General features: G+C 41.3%; 2 protein-coding genes across 5 annotated transcripts; both read right to left on the bottom strand.

The window, feature by feature from the left end:
• Positions 1–3,396: 3,396 nt before the first annotated feature.
• On the bottom strand, positions 3,397–6,979 carry apoc1 (apolipoprotein C-I). Of its 4 annotated transcripts, none has more exons than XM_037072920.1 (4): positions 6,829–6,851; positions 4,103–4,170; positions 3,853–3,988; positions 3,397–3,776 (listed from the first exon to the last, which is right to left on the bottom strand). In XM_037072920.1, the coding sequence occupies exons 2-4, from the start codon at positions 4,155–4,157 to the stop codon at positions 3,716–3,718; spliced, it is 252 nt and encodes an 83-aa protein (XP_036928815.1). In that variant the 5' UTR covers positions 4,158–4,170; positions 6,829–6,851; the 3' UTR covers positions 3,397–3,715. The 4 variants fall into 4 exon arrangements, with proteins under 4 accessions (XP_036928815.1, XP_036928814.1, XP_036928816.1 ...); XM_037072919.1 differs by lacking the exon at positions 6,829–6,851 and adding an exon at positions 4,550–4,643; XM_037072922.1 differs by lacking the exons at positions 3,397–3,776; positions 3,853–3,988; positions 4,103–4,170 and adding exons at positions 5,542–5,905; positions 5,983–6,118; positions 6,242–6,309 and having other exon boundaries at positions 6,829–6,979.
• Positions 6,980–12,500: 5,521 nt separating this feature from the next.
• apoeb (apolipoprotein Eb) lies at positions 12,501–14,696 on the bottom strand. Its single transcript, XM_037074095.1, has 5 exons — positions 14,619–14,696; positions 14,315–14,386; positions 14,047–14,200; positions 13,616–13,903; positions 12,501–13,522 (listed from the first exon to the last, which is right to left on the bottom strand). The coding sequence occupies exons 2-5, from the start codon at positions 14,355–14,357 to the stop codon at positions 13,177–13,179; spliced, it is 831 nt and encodes a 276-aa protein (XP_036929990.1). The 5' UTR covers positions 14,358–14,386; positions 14,619–14,696; the 3' UTR covers positions 12,501–13,176.
• Positions 14,697–16,018: the final 1,322 nt, after the last annotated feature.

Here is a 16,018-nt window from a genome sequence, read left to right as displayed (position 1 = left end):
TGAGCGGGGGCTGATATGTATACAGGCTAGTCAAAGTCTCTGTTCTGGCAGCAGAGATACGGGTTTCAGTAAAGACCGGAGGCAGCTGCAAGAAAGATAAACATTTTCCAGCCCAGCAAAGCATTTTCTGTGGGCAGAGTCCACCACAAAATCAATTTAATCTTTTTCCAGTGCTCAGGCTCTGCTGCCTGTTCTGAACAGGAACAGCTCAACACTAACGTTGAAATGACAGTTTATGGCGACGTCGCGCTTTCAAACCTGATCTCACAGCTGTCTAAACAGACGGGATCAAGATCTGTCCTCGTTTCTCAATGCTGTGTCGGATTTTAAACATCTGTACTGTGGTGCAGAGTTAAAGATGCATGGTGTGTGTGTGTGCGTATGCGTACGTGTGTGTGTGTGTGTGTGTGTGTGTGTGTGTGTGTGTGTGTGTGTGTGTGTGTGTGTGTGTGTGTGTGTGTGTATGTGTGTGACAGGACTGCAGCCTCCAACAGTGCATCAAAAAAAAGCCAGATATATTTGACATTGTATTAATACAAATCTTTGATAGACAGATATATCATTTATTTTAAAGGCATATTCAAATCCACTTTTTAAATTAATTCAAATTCATTTTGGTGGTGGAATGTAACTGTGTGTAACTAAGTACATTTACTCAACTTTGGTACAAATTCAAGGGACTTGTACTTTCCATAAGTGTTTCCATTGTATGCTACACCTCCACTCCACCACTTCTCATAGGTGAATTTTATTCTTTGTGCTCCACTACGTTTGTCAGACAGCTTTAGTTACTAGTTACGTTTCAGATTAAACAGTCTCACACCCCTTCTATCTACTGCACACCAAATATCTCGTTTGAGTTTGATGATTGTAAAATGTGATATTTAAGCATTTTGAGGTTCAACTACAAACAAACTGTATGATGATCTTATGGAATATAATGCATGGCTGTGGATTAAACCACGCGACGGTGTAGAACGTAGCTAAAATGAGCCCAACCTTAAACGTCTATCACAGTAAAATGCAACGTTCACATTAACGCAGCAGTAATATTAACTCACAATCATCCGATATGACAGTAAAGGATTGACTGCGGACATGTTATTTCACGAGTACTTTTAAGTACATTTTGTGGAGAATACTTCTAGTGGATTGTTTTCACAGTGTGGCATTAGTACTTTTACTTTACACAACATTATATGACTCTTTTACCTTAAACAGCTTCAGAATCATGTTGATGGTACAGTGTCATGTAACAGGGTGTGTGGTGTCTATGTAACTTCAGTGAGAGGGCAGGATCACAGTGTTAAATACACATTTATTTGATATAAGTTTTCAATACATCACTCATACAGACCTGGGATTTGTGTTTAGGACATTGCTGCTGCACTCAGTAACTGTGGGGGGCGCCAGATAACACAAAATGTCAATTCTCTACATAATGTTGCTTTAACATCAAAAACAAGATTTTCCTCCAAATCCAATAGTGTAAGTGCTGATGTGTCTTTAAAGCAAAAAATGAAAATATGAAGTTTCATATTATCTACTCAGCTCCATGTTGATGGAGAGTCGGGTGAAGTTTTGTGGACCACAAAGCATTTCTGGAGCTTCATGGCAAAACAGTGTTGTAGCTTTCGTCTAACCACTGAATTACATGGGGGCTTGTTTTAAAACTTAAAGGAACAATATAATATAAAAGTGTCTGAAAGCAGTGAGATCCAAATCCTTTTGAAAAGATGTTATTTGCACCTACATCAGACAGGATGTCGCTAACACTTTTGGCTTAGCAGCTACAGTGGAGATTTTGTCTTATAGAAAATCTGTAATTTACACCTTTTCAAATCAATTTTTTTAGGAGACCGCTGCAATACTGTTTTGCTGTGAAGCTCCAGAAATGTTTTCTGGACCATTTTTTTACTTTTTCCTTCATGAAATGTCATCAACACTTAACCTGTTGGATTCGGAGGAGAAAATCTACTTCCTGATGCTGCCACAATAAAAAGAACTCAGCCCCATGAAACCAAAGATTTCACCTTCCACTTCACCCTACTTTTCATCAACATGGGGGCGATTAGATAATGACTGAATTTTCATATTGGGGTCAACTGAATGCATTCTCTAATTCATTTAAAGGGCATAAAAGGATGTGCTTGATAACTAATGAAGGAGAAGGTGTTGACTCACCATCTTAAACAAATGGAAGTGAAAGTGATTTGTGTAAGATCGGCACTGTGTGACCCCGTGCACCAGCTGCTGACCTCCGTCACTCTGTTCTCTTCACAGAAACAGATCTCCCTGAACTGGGACAACTGGTGGATTATTAACCCAGCATAAACAGTGACTTTAGCCCGGCAGTTGTGAAAGACCACAAAATCAGCCATGTTGGCACTTGCCCTTTGGTACCACGCTATTAACTCGAATAAACAATCAGATAATAATAATCCTTCAGCTGCAGCAGTGTATTAACACCGAGCTGAGTATAAACTTATTATTTGGTCAAAGTACTTTAGATCAGTTTGGTTGCAGTTTGATATTTAATAAACTGACAGAGCAAACTTGTGTTGTTGTGTAGCTCATAGTGATTTTTTTTATTTTTATTTGATTTAATGTGTCTCCAGATGTTACAAAAATCAGCAGAACTTAAAGGCAGCTTCACCTTTCGCATCCATTCGCAGCTTTGGTTAGCCTCTATGAGACAGCAGATTGAATTTTTCGCTCTAGTCTGAAGTTCTCTTCTTTTTAATAGAGGAAAAATCTCATGAACGTCATTTCATGACTAGGTTTTTAGTGCGATGAAACATAGAAACACCTGGGTTTAATATAACACTGATGAGGAGGCTTGAATAGACCGCAAGCCTGGAGGTTGTGTTTATTGATCATCTTAGCACCTCATCTGGTGGCATCTGGTTTTCAAACGTTTAAACTCTGAATTTATATAAAAGTTTTTAAGATTCATGTCTTGCAGGACTTCTTGCTTTTTCTGTTCTCTTATTGTGATTGTGATCACAATGCACCAAAATACTAAGGGAAATTCTTTGTACGTGACAACCATGCCTGGCAGTAAACCTGATTCTGATTCTGATTGCTTTAAAGGTGCTTGTAAATATGTTACTATTACTAATTACTAATACTATCCATGTAAATAGGTGTTTAATGTAAGAAAATGCAGCAAAAAACAAATAAAAATGTCAGTGAGTTCATCCCACTTTGCATCTAAAAGTTCCCTATATTATACATATTTACTGTGACAAAACAAAAGAAATCCGACCCTTAAATAATCTCAACCTAACTTTTTTTTTCCCAGCTTATTATCCATTTTAAAGATGTTTTTTGAACTCAACAATAGATTTAGAAACAGTTTTGAAGGAAATGAATCGCAGTGTTTGATACAACATATGGAGGCCATCCCGTCATTGACCAGAACTGTTCATTTATTGACATCAAACATCTTCAACAGACTCTCCCATTTCAATTCAGTACACTAAGACATTGTTATTTTCCTTTATATTGAGAAATACTGATGCTAATACGGCTTTAAATAAAAATATTTTTTATTTTTTGATGTCTTTAATGCACAGATTACATAAAAACATCTTTTCAGAGAGGTGATGGGTCCATTTTGTCTGGTTGGCAGAGCGATGTGTCGTATGAAGTATCAGGAGGATGAGGAGGTCAGAGGTGGCGGTGAAGTAGGTGGAGGGCAGGTTGTGCATGTCTACTGGGCCAATTCCTGAACCTTTGTCTTGAATGCCTCAAACTGCTCTGTAAACCAGTCCCTGAGGAGTAGAGGTGTGTTAGAAACATTCAGGGTGGGCCCGTGATCATCTGAATGCACTTTTGAAGCGCTCTTACCTTGTCTTGGTCATGGCGTCACTGTTGTGGACGCTGTCAAAGGCGGTCTTGACCTTCTCAGCCAGATCTTGGCCCACCTGAGTCACTCGCTCGCCAAACTGTGCCACCTTCTGCTCAATGGTTTCCTCCTGAGCCTCTGCAGGTGAGAGCAACAGACACAGGACATAAGAAGGAGGAGGACAATGAGGAGGAGAGGAAGAAAAAGAAGAAGAAGGTAGCTTTGAGGGTGTCACTCACACACGACACCTACCTGTGTATGCGATGAAGGCCAGCATCAGCACGGCAACTGCAAGGAACAGTCTCATCTTGGCTTTGTCTCTGCAGAATACATGAAGATGGGTGGTGGTTTAGTTTCATGACATGGTTCAAAGAGCCTTTGAATGTTGTTTTTGACAGCTTCCTTTACCTCCAGTCCACTCAGAGAGTTAGATAAACTTCATTTCCAACCATTTTTTAAAATATTTTTCAAACATGTTCACTACTTTTAACAAGCAGATACCAATATGAAAAAATAAGTCACCTCAGTTTATTGCTACATTTGTGGATAAATACATCATTTGACGCCATTTTTCTGTAATTTAGCTTAGTAATTTCATCGTCTGTGCACCAGAGTGCCAGAAAAAAGTGTTCCTCACTTGCTGCTCAGGGCTTCCATAGTTAATTAAAAAAAAAGCGGCTAATGAAATGTACAACATACCTGTTTTCCGTCTGACAGAAGAGAAAAAAAAAATCAAGTGTGTTGGAGCTCCAGTGCTTGTTCCTCTTTATAAGCCTGCTCGGTTTCAAGGAGGGTGATGCAGACCAGCAGGCTTTGAGTCAACATGTACACGTGGTGACCTTGCTGGTGTCACTGCCCCCTTTAATCACCAGCAGCAGCACGGACCTGATTGCATTAAAAGATATTGATTGTGATAAAGAAGCCAGTGAAACAAACAGCCTCCCTGTTAAAGAAATGCTGTGTGTTTGCATGCCTGATTGCATTATGCTGCAGGAGTGTGTGTGATAATACTGCAGCGTGCTGATGAGGACACTCCAGATAAAAGTATCTGATTGTCATTCAAACGTATTCACTGAGAGGAGAGTGTGAACGGCTCAGTTTGGTATCAGAAATGTGTCTTAAAACAAAGACCAGATGTTTAACAGCGCCCAGCCCGGTGATGATGTCAAGGGCAGTGCTGGAATGTAACTAAGTAGAAATGTAAAGTACTTGTGCCTTTTTATTTTCATGCAGCTCTCTACTTCACTACATTTTGTGGAGAAACATTTACTTTTATTCACACTTATAAAAGATTATGTCTTCAACAGCAAATTTAAGTGTTTTAATACACGTAATATATACACAGTGTGTGATTCATTACAGGAAATATAACACCCAATTAAACATGTGTAAATATGTAGATATGTATAGTGACGGGTCAGTGGGTGATGGAGAACACGTAATTAAATGATTATAACACACATACTTAATTGTGGCACTCAGACAAATAAATCAATTTATAAGTTATAATACATAAGATAATTGGTTGAAGTTGAATTTAAAAAAGAAAATTATAACCTCAACCCATCAGTTGTTCGTTTTTCTTGCTCATTATCCATTTAAACATGTTTTTTGAACTCAGCTATAGATTTAGAAGCAGGTAGGAAGGAAATGAATCGCAGTGTTTGATACAACATATGGAGGCCATTTCATCATTGTCCAGAACTGTTCATTTATTGACATCAAACATCTTTAACAGACTCTTCCATTTCAATTCAGTACACTAAGATGTTGTTATTTTCCTTTACATTGAGAAATACTGATGCTAACACAGCGTTTAAATAAAAAACATTTTTGATGTCTTTAATGCACAGATTACATAAAAAACATCTCTACAAAGAGGCGATGGATCCATTTTGTCTGGTCAGCAGAGCGATGTGTCATGTGAAGTATCAGCATCCTATCAGGAGGTCAGAGGTCAGAGGTGGAGGTGGTGGAGTGCAGATTATGCTTGTCTACTGGGAGATTTCCTGAACCCTGGTCTTTAGCTTCTCAAGCTGCTCCGTAAACCAGTTCCTGAGGAGAAGAGGTGCGTTAGATATATTCAAGATATGCGTGTGATTATCTGTGATTGCACTATAAATTGTACATACCTTGAGGTGACTGCAAACTCGCTGTTGTTGATGTTCTCAAAGGTATTCTTGGCCTTCTCAGCCAGATTTTTGCCCATCTCAGTCATTTGCTTGCCAAACTTTGCAAGCTTCTGCTCGGCGGTTTCCTCCTGAGCCTCTGCAGGTGAGAGCGATGGACACAGGAAGTTACACAACACGAGAGAAGAAGAAGAAGACAAAGACAAAGACGTAGACGAAGAGGAAGGTAGCTTTGAGGGTGCCACTCACACACGACACCTACCTGTGTATGCGATGAAGGCCAGCATCAGCACGGCAACTGCAAGGAACAGTCTCATCTTGGCTTTGTCTCTGCAGAATACATAAAGATAGGTGGTGGTTTAGTTTCATGACATCGCTCAATGAGCATTAAATGTTTCTGGAAAACTGTACGTCAGCACCACTATGACTGGACAGCTCCCTTCACCTCACGTCTCACTCAGACAGCTCAAAAACTTAATTTCCAACCATTTTGCATGATTTTTAAACATAGGCTAATTTTAACAAGCGGATACCAATATGAAAATACCAAGTCACCTAAGCTTATTGCAACATGTGTGGATAAATACATCACTTGAGGATAATTTAACAGAATTCGTCTGTCATTTTGCTCCAAATTTCATCGTCAGTGCACCAGAGTGGCATATGTCAAAAACCTTTTGCATTTATGTAACAAACACCCAAACACACACATGAAAAAGTAAATTTTAGATCTCTAAAGAATTGGAGCACCAGAAAAAGATATTCCTTAATTAATTCCTTGCCCCTCAGGGCTGCCGCAGGTAAAAGATTAAAAAAAAAAAAAAAACTGCAATGAAATGTAAAACGTACCTGTTTTCCGTCTGACAAGAGAGAGAAAAAATCGAGTGTGTTGGAGCTCCGATGCTTGATCCTCTTTATAAGCCTGCTCGGTTTCAAGGAGGGTGATGCAGACCACCAGTCTTAAAGTCAACATGTACACGTGGTGACCTGGCTGGTGTCACTGCCCCCTTTATTCACCAGCAGCAGCACAGACCTGATTGCATTCAAAGATGCTGATTGTGATGAAGAAGACACTGATACAAGTAGCCTCCCTCAGCAAGAAATTCTGTGTGTTACCTGCCTGATTGCATTTTGCTGCAGAAGTGTGTGTGTGATAATACTGCAGCACGCTGATGAAGTGAATGTGGATAAAAGTCATCATCGGGCTCACAAAGACAGTCTTTTTTAGACAATTTTTAGTTGTTCAATTTGCATATTTTGTTTCCTGTTACACCTTGTAGTAAATTGTTTTTCACTTAGTTTCAAAATTGATTTTTTTTTCCCACTGAACATACAGATACAGCTGAAGAAATTAGTCAATTAACTGATTATTTTTAAGTCAGTTGTCATGCAAACAAATGTCATGTATCCAAAAAATAAAATTAACCAGCAGATTAATCTGTAATGAAAGTGTTCATTAGTTGCAGTCCTGAAGAAAAAAGTAAAACATCCCGCTGCCATATAAATGCAGGAATTCCAATGATGTAATTACATAATATATGTCAGTATTACAGTCATATGGAGCCATTGAGGGGCTCAGAGTTTATCCTTTGGCAACAGTGATGTCAGCCGATAAGGTGACATGTAATGTACAGGAACAGAGTTCAGCGCTGATAGCTGAAGAGACCTGAGCTACATGGAAGCTCCTTTGGACCTGAAGTGTTGGCCGAGCACAGACTCCGTGTCCAATAAGCCTGACAGTTATTGATGATAACTTATCAAGGTTTTAAGATCAAGCAGCTTGACTGCTACAGGGTCACATCAGACCGTTCACTGTCTGTGAGCGTGATGCAGATTCATATCATTGAGCAAATCTCCTGAAAAATAACTTTGTTTTTGTTTTTTTTAACTACAATTCAGTGTTGATATTTATAAAATAGTGTTTTGAATTATTATTATTATTGTTTATTGGATGCTTGACAGTGTTTTTAGAAATTATCTATTTTTGTACTTTGAGTTAAAGTAGCAAAGACAAACTATAAAACTTGTTCAATACAGATAAAATCCTGCATTTCAAGTTTTGATAAAAAACTTCATTTAGATCTCGACTGATATATCGGTGGGCCGGTATTATTGGCTGATATCGGCCTATCACTGATGAGTCAGTATCAATAATATGGTATGATTATATGATATAGAAAAAGGTGCTAAAAGTGCAAATTTTTAGTCATTAAAAAAGAATGTACTCTCCCAGTGCACTGATGTCAGTTTAGACAATAAGGTTGATCCATAATCTTTGAAAACTAAAGTTAAGATCCAGAATGGATCAATACATTTTCTTTTGCGTGCTAAATAGTATCATCCTGATGTTGCCATGTGTGTTTGGTTTACGGGGGCAGAGGTAACTGATGGCAGTGCACTCTCAAGCAGACTGCTATTCTGCAGTTTCCTATTCTGTTTTTGGTGTATTTTTCCATGTCATTGCCTCATCCGTAATACAGACCTTCCTTTTTTTCTTGACAGGGAAGTGAGTCAGACGGAGCCTTTACAGCTAGCATGCAACAGAAAAAAAAACAGTACAGTGGTTGAACTGCAGTAACCCCTCATTACAACTGTGACCTGAGTTAGAGCCAGGGAGTCTGTGTCTGACTGTTTGAAGGCTTCGTCGCCGCTTAGCATATCTGTTTTCACACCAAGCAGTCTGCTGTGGAGAGCCAAATGCCCATTTGTTGCTGACGACTTGGCCTATAAGGTGCTATCGCCGTGATGAATAGCCAGCAATTGAGTTAAATGAGCCTTTGCATGCCTCAACACTCACACATTACCTCTGGAAGACTAAATCTCCATCTCCTTTGTCATGAAGTGGCCAGTGGGTTTATGTATGAGCTTGCGCTTGCGTGCATATAAGCTCCTCTTGAATGATTGTAGGAGGCATAGGGCGTGAAAGTGCATGCCTTGCGTGCTCCCAATTTGCAATAACAAGCTCACAAAAAAGCTGTTTTTGTGTTTGGCCAAGAGCTCCTGCGGTGACTGATGTTGTGTGCCAGCTCTGAGAGGATGGAGTGAGGAGAGGGGGGTTGCATTAGGAGGTAAAATCTCCGCAGGGGTGTTTTTGGATGGGGTAACTAGCAGTCATTCTCTAGCTAGCACCTGCTAGTGTGCAGGGACTTTTTTTTTTTTAAATTGTTGCTGGGCAGTGCTCAGAGTGCAGACGCCCTATAGGAGCAGACGGAGCAGAAGTGCTGAAATGGCAGGATGCTTGTGGTTTTCCTGTTTTTACCATCCATGAGTGTTCCTAATGAACAGTTTATCGTAGGAGTTTCACTTGTCTGTTAAAGGGGGGAGGTTTCTAAATAAACACCGCTTCCTGACAGTGAGTGATATCATAGGGGACAAACACCTAGTCATGCTGTTAGTCACTCTTTCATTTTACATGCAATGCCCTTTTACACAGATAGAACGAGTAAACATGTTTTGGTTTGACTCAAGGAGGTTGATTTGAGGAAAAAAGAAAAGGCTCAGACAAACAGAAAATGACTTACGAAGACAAATGGATGTACAGTTACCTGTTTATTACTCTACAAATATGTAGGTGCAGCTCAAAGCCACTCTTTGGTAAGATCAGGAATTGTGGGCATAAAGGGAGGGATATGACTTGGCAACAAAGGTCTGTGGTCTGATTCAAACCATGGGTGTTATGAGCATCGAACACCCTGAGTTGACCATGGCGCCCCTATTCAGTCCCCATCTACTTCAGTTGCTCAGATAATGCAGCAACACTGTTTCAGTTGTAAAGCTCCAGAAATGCTTAGTGGACTCTGTAACTTCACCTGACTTTCCGTCTGCATTTAGGGTGACCAGATAATCACATTACAAAAATTCTTGAGCTGTCAGTTTATCTTGCTCTTTTATCCAACTTATGCACTGTCGCGAGTGACTCTTGAGCAGCTCCCTGATTGAAATGAATCCCCGGAAATGTGCGTTCGGTTCTTTTCAACTCACGGACCTCATGTTTCTTTATGAGCCGACCGTGGTTTACTTTATCTGTCAAAAAAGAAAACACAGCTGTATCTTCGTGCAAGCGTGGATTCAAGTGGAGGGGTCAGAGGAGAGGCGAGGAGATGAACAAGGGACAAATGGTGTCCTCTACTGGCCTCTGCTCTGCACTTCAAAGGGAAATCCTGCTGAGTTTAATAAGCATAACAATTTCAACTTCTTTTTTTATTATTATTGGAAGAGTGAGCGATCTGAATTTAGGACAATCGGGACCAGCTTTTCACCCTCAGGCCGGCCCAGATGTGGAGCGAGCTGAAAATCCTGGAAGTTTTCTGAATATTTCTGGGGGGCATTTTTTTCATTTGTTTAACAGTCTACAGTGAAGAAACAAACAGAAAGCTAGCGGATGAAATGCAACAAAAATCCCCCCACCGCCACGCCCCAAGTGCACGTATGAATGTTTTCTCATTGGCATGTCTGAGCAAATCCATATTTACAGATGCGCTGATGCACAAGCTGGGCCAAGATAAAGGTAGAAACAGTGTCACTGTGAAAGAGAATTCAATCAGGGGCACAGCACATTCCCAAAAGCCCGCTGGGATCAGGAGAACAGAATCTGGGAACACATCTTAACAAGTCCGGACTAGAAGAAAACGGTTGGCCATGGGGATTGTGAGGGATGGCGGTTGTGTGAGGAGAGCAAATGGAGAAAGAGAGAGGATTGGGGTGGAGTAGAGGTAGGCAGAGGGAGGGAGAGCAGAAAATAACTTCGGGATTAATTACCTCTGGTTCAGCAGTACTTTAAAAAACACAATTCTGCAAAGAAGGAGAGGTGGGACACTGTGTTCATGTGTCAGGGGTGGTGGCTGAAAAAGTGTTCAGAGGGGCAGATGGCTCCGGATAAATTCCCCTTATGTAATTAGCCCCTGTAGCCTTATGCAAGAGCATGGGGGGGTTTTCAGGGTGGAGGCGGTAGGGGGCTTTATGAGACGTTTTGTGAAAGCCTATACGACTTCTTCTCATTCTTCGAGAGATTGTTTTGAATATTTTCAACATATTTAAACTGTTGTAGGGACAGCAAGTAATGCAGACAATACAGAAGGGTGCTTGTTGGTTCAGTTGAAAAAATCTGTGCATTTATTGAATTGAAAGACCTGAAATCCTGAGCAAAATGCGGGAAACACAAATAAATAACTCCTCCTGTTTGGGTACGTAAGGCCGTTATCTGCCGAGACGCTTGTGTTCAGTGAAGTGAGTTGATGAGAGAAGACAGAGCGACAGACAAACCTAAACAGATGTTTATCTGCTGATTGTTCCACTAAAGACGCACCTCACCCCCCTTTCCTACATCTCATCAACCCGCTTACCCAGAGCAATGGAGCACCCAATTTAAGATATCATCTGTCACTCCTAACCACCTTCCCCCTCTCTGCCAGGGTTTTACAAAACCAAGAGTTTACACATTCCCTGCTGCTACAAACATCAGACCAACAACCATCTTAAATTCTTTATAAACCCCTCAGTCTCTCTCTCTTTAGGCAGCAGAGGACTCCTCAACCTCGACCACGATGCTCTTGCTCTTCTCACCAATCTTGGTGGCTAAAGAGAAGAGCAGGTCGGGCAGCTCCTGGTTGGCGGCCTCCAGCTGCTGGCCTTGCATGTATTTCTTGATCACAAGCTTCAGGTCCTGAGGAAAGTCGCCAGTGGAAATCCCATTGTAGGGCATCAGCTTGGTCCGGATGGTGACAGTGATCAGAGTGCTGCAAGCAGAAAACATTATTGTTATTATTATTATTATTAGAAATTGTATATTTAGGAAAGGGATGTAAGAAAACAGAGGAACAGGCACTATGATTAAAGGTAGAGTATGACTCACTTACTCTAGCTCCCTGCTGATCTGAGGGACACACTGACGACACGCATTGAGGTTCTGCAGAAGCCCATCAGCTTTTCGGTCAAGTTTAGAGAAGTACCCACGAGTGACTACCCCTGAGTCACGCTTTAGGTCGCTGTACAGAGTAACCTTTTAAACCTGAGCAGCCATCTGCATTTTGCATTTACATTTTAGAGCATTCAGCAGACAGTTTTGTCCAAAGCGACTTACAGTAATTCATACATACATGCGTTCACTGGTGGCTGTGGGCTGCCATGCAAGGTGCCGACCATGACACTTCGACATAGAGGCCAGGGGAATCAAACCAGCTACCTTCTGCTTACAGGCTACTCTTCAAATACACTTTAAGCATGAAATAGTTGGCAGAAATGGTTATAATTCAGAATAAAATTATGCACACTATTCTCAAAATACTCTATTATAAGTACAAGCTCCTGTAGATCAAGCTGCTATGAGCAACTTTATATTATCTTCAATAGACTGATTAGGATGCATTATATTTTGCATCACATTTCTGTAAACACATATTCAAACTGCTGCAAACATCGGCAGCCTGCCAAGTCACCACTTGTTGGAATAACAGGAGCCTATCTTGAATACCAGATTACTCTTTAATGATAGATCAGAGAAAGAAAACAGCGGAAACAGAACATCTTTTCTAGGTTCTTTATTCACTCAGCACTGTTCAGCACACTGTAGCTGCAGGACGTGCAGTTACAGCGGGCCACATGGAGGGCGTGACACGTGAAACACAAGGGACGCCATTTAGTCAGACTGAAGACTGATTGTCGTTATTGCATTTTTACATTCCACTTTTCTGTGTACAACAAGATATGCAGACAATACAGAAGGGCACTTTCAGTGGTTCAGTAGAAAAAATCAGTGCATATATTGAGATGGAATGGAAGACACTTGTGTTTGGTGTATTTCGGCCTGGAATCCAAACTCTGCAGTTATTATTACAACCAAACAAAATGCAGGAAAGTTGAGACAAAAACTTTGTTTGTGGGGGAGGGGGGGATAGGCAGCTAGCACAGTTAATACAAAGTATAAAAGCAAAGCATATTGCAAATAATTGTCTCCTGCTTGTGTGTGAAAGGTTGTTATCGCTTGTGCTTGTGTTGAGTAAAACGAGTTGATGAGAGAAGAAAGGGCGACTCTGCAGACGGTCTGTTCTCTTCATCTCATCAACCCCCTTTACCCCAAACAGCAGAGCACCCAGATGAAGATTTCCATAACCCTTAACTTTCCCCTTTCTGCAAGGGAATCAAGAAATCAGTGGTTTACACAAACATCTAAAACCCTTCAAAACCCCTCAGTCTTTCTTTTTAGGCGACGGTGGCCTCCTTGACCTTGTCCACGATGCCCTCGACCTTCTCACGGATCTGGGTGGCGTAGGGGGTGAGCAGCTCGGTCAGCTCGTCGATCTTGCCCTCCAGGGAGGTGCGAAGCTCCTGGGCGGTGGCCCCAAGCTGGGTCTTGATTCCCTCAGCCTGGGTCTCCAGCTGCTGGCCCAAGCCCTCGGCCTGGCTCCTCAGCAGGGTGGAGATGTCGCTCAGCTTCTGGTTGGCGGTCTCACTGGCCTGCTGGACGTAGGGCTCAACCTGCTCTCTCGCAGCCTCAAAGTTCTGGGAGGTGCGGGACTGGAGCTCTCCAATGTAGGTGGCCACAGTGCTTGGGGTGGAGAAGAAGAAAAGACATTTAGGTTTCATACCAAGACTTCTTTTAAATAAGAGTTGGAAGTCTGAAAGCCTCTGGTCCACTTACTTGCGGATCTCCTCGGTGTCCTTGTTCAGGCGCTTCTTCAGCTTGTGGGTGTAGGTGCTGATGCGGCCGCGGACGTCGTCACCGTTCTGCTCCATCATGGTCTTGAGCTCACCGAGGTACTCAGTGCTGCGCTCCTTGGCATCAAGCATGTCCTTCTGGAGCTTGTTGGCCAGAAGCTGCAGGTCCTGTGTAAGCTGGCCGGTGGAGGTCTCGGTGTAGGGCATGAGCTTGGTCTGGATGTTTTCTCTGTATGTCCCCAGCTCGGCCATGGTGTCGCTGATCAGAGTGCTGCGAGGAGAAGATGTAAGGATTGTGAGCATAGTGCAGGCATGAGAGCATGAAGTTGAGACACAGAGGAGCGAGCACTGGAACCATTGTTAAGGTTTGACAGGACTGATAATTGCCTCCATTGAAAAACAAAAATCACTTACTCTAGCTCCCTGCTGAGCTGAGAGGACTTGATGTTCTCCACAACTCCATCGGCTTGCTGGTTCAGATCGGCGATGTACTGCCAGAAACGATCCACGGATTCCACCCAGGGGTCTGGGGTGGCATCAGCCTGGCGAACAGCGCGGGCATTGCAGCCTGTTGCAAGGCAAACACGGGAAGATTGGATACATATACAAACCAAGAACAAAACATGTAAAAATAATAACACAAACAGTAGGATATTTAATCCTAAACTAGCAATTTGCTTACCAGTGATGACCGCCAGAGCAAGGATCAGAGCTACAGCCTTCATGATTGATAGACAGGACAGACAGATTACACCTGAATGAAAGAGGGAAAAGGTGAGCAAACAATGTAATGCAACAGACTTTCCCACAAGATTTTTCAGACAACTTCACTTTTTAACTCAGGAATGGGTTGAGGAAATACACAGATGTGAGTAAAAAACATTTTAAACAGTATATCAGTGATCAAAATAAATAGCAGATCAAGTTGTTTGCATAAAGTAGTTTCTATGAAATGTGGGGTCTCTGTGCGTGGCTCTTCTACTCACCTGAGAGGTTGAGCTTCCTCCGTACTGCCTGGACGGTGACTGAGGGCTTTTATACAGTCAGGAGTAGGAGGAGGGAGGAGAAGGGAGGAGGAGGAGGAGGAGGAGGAGGAGGAGGAGGAGGAGGAGGAGGAGGAGGGGAGGGGGGATTACCCGTGGGTCCACGTGGTGGTGATGATCATTGTCTCTCTGTGTCCGAAGTTCTCACAGGTTTGCTCTGTCAGTTGAGCAATTTGTCTGTGATGAGAATAAAAACTGGGGGAAAGTTTCAACATGAAAATACTGAAAGTCCAGAATGTCTCTGTTTTTATAGATTTCACACAGACTGCACACAGTTGACTTCTAGTATAGTGTCAGGAAGGCATTAGATTATGACAGAGCTTCATATGTTTACAAGCTGATCGTGGTTTGTTTCCAAAACCCTGTTAAATAAAAAGTAACAATGGCTGAAAAATAATCAAGTACCCAAATACCAAACTATAGTAAAAGTGAAGATGTAAAAAATATGACTTACAAAGTCACTCATTCAAATAAGACCTGAGTAAAAGGTTTTAAGTGTCTTTTATTAAAGAAGATTAAGCAGCAAAAGTAATTTTCTTGCGATTTGTGCTTAAATGTAAGTAAAAATCAATTACATACATACATACTTTCGTGTGCGAATACTGTGGGTCTCACTGTGTTTGCTTTTTCATGATTACCAAGAAATTGATTACGTTACATTGAATTGAAATGAGCTCCAAAACAGACAAAGGAATAGCTCTGATGCAGCATGTAATCTACAAAGTAACTTGAGTTGGCAAATAAACATAGTGGAGTGAAAAGTACAACATCTTTCTATACACCAATACATCTTTGAAGTAAAACAATTTCTCTCTCCAGGCAAGCTGCTACCATCACCACAAATTAAACTATCACATGAATTGTACAAGTAACTCAAAATTGTACTGAAGTAGAGGTACTTAGTTACATTTCATCGCTGCTTTTTGCCCCCTCTGAAATGTAATTGAGTAGATTTCTAAAGTAGAATTAATTAAACCATGACAACCTTTGTTATGTACATAAATACAGTATTACAATAATATTTGTATTTAGTTACAGTCCACCACTTCTTTTACTCTGCTATGTCTTTGTTGTGAAATATTGTACTTTTCACATTTATCTGAATGCTGAATAATTTGGCAGATTTAGAGTTCTTATAGAACTTGATGAACTTGTATATACAAACATAAAGTAATCACAACCATGTGAACCAATACTATAATTTAACTGTTAGTTGGTATTTTGAGCTGTGTCTTTTGTTCTGTTACTGTCTCTTACTTTGACTTTAAAGTTGTGGCTTTGCCACTTTTTCCTCCTCCACCTCTGATTGTGGCAGGTTTTGCATTAATGATCTGATCATTGTT

This window comes from Acanthopagrus latus, chromosome 17, assembly GCF_904848185.1.
Source record: "Acanthopagrus latus isolate v.2019 chromosome 17, fAcaLat1.1, whole genome shotgun sequence".
Taxonomy (NCBI): Eukaryota; Metazoa; Chordata; class Actinopteri; order Spariformes; family Sparidae; genus Acanthopagrus; species Acanthopagrus latus.
Note: the sequence above shows the minus strand (reverse complement) of the source record. Positions and strands in the feature narration are given on the sequence as shown.

Bases quoted from the DNA above. Each gene is read 5' to 3' on its own strand.
- apoc1 (XM_037072922.1), bottom strand. From the start codon at position 6,296: ATGAGACTGTTCCTTGCAGTTGCCGTGCTGATGCTGGCCTTCATCGCA. The intron at 6,119-6,241 runs GTAGGTGTCGTG...TCTCACCTGCAG, and splicing joins GGCCTTCATCGCATACACAG to AGGCTCAGGAGGAAACCGCC. The intron at 5,906-5,982 runs GTATGTACAATT...TCTTCTCCTCAG, and splicing joins GAGTTTGCAGTCACCTCAAG to GAACTGGTTTACGGAGCAGC.
- apoeb (XM_037074095.1), bottom strand. From the start codon at position 14,357: ATGAAGGCTGTAGCTCTGATCCTTGCTCTGGCGGTCATCACTG. The intron at 13,904-14,046 runs GTAAGTGATTTT...TTCTCCTCGCAG, and splicing joins CAGCTCAGCAGGGAGCTAGA to CACTCTGATCAGCGACACCA. The intron at 13,523-13,615 runs GTAAGTGGACCA...CTCCACCCCAAG, and splicing joins GACACCGAGGAGATCCGCAA to CACTGTGGCCACCTACATTG.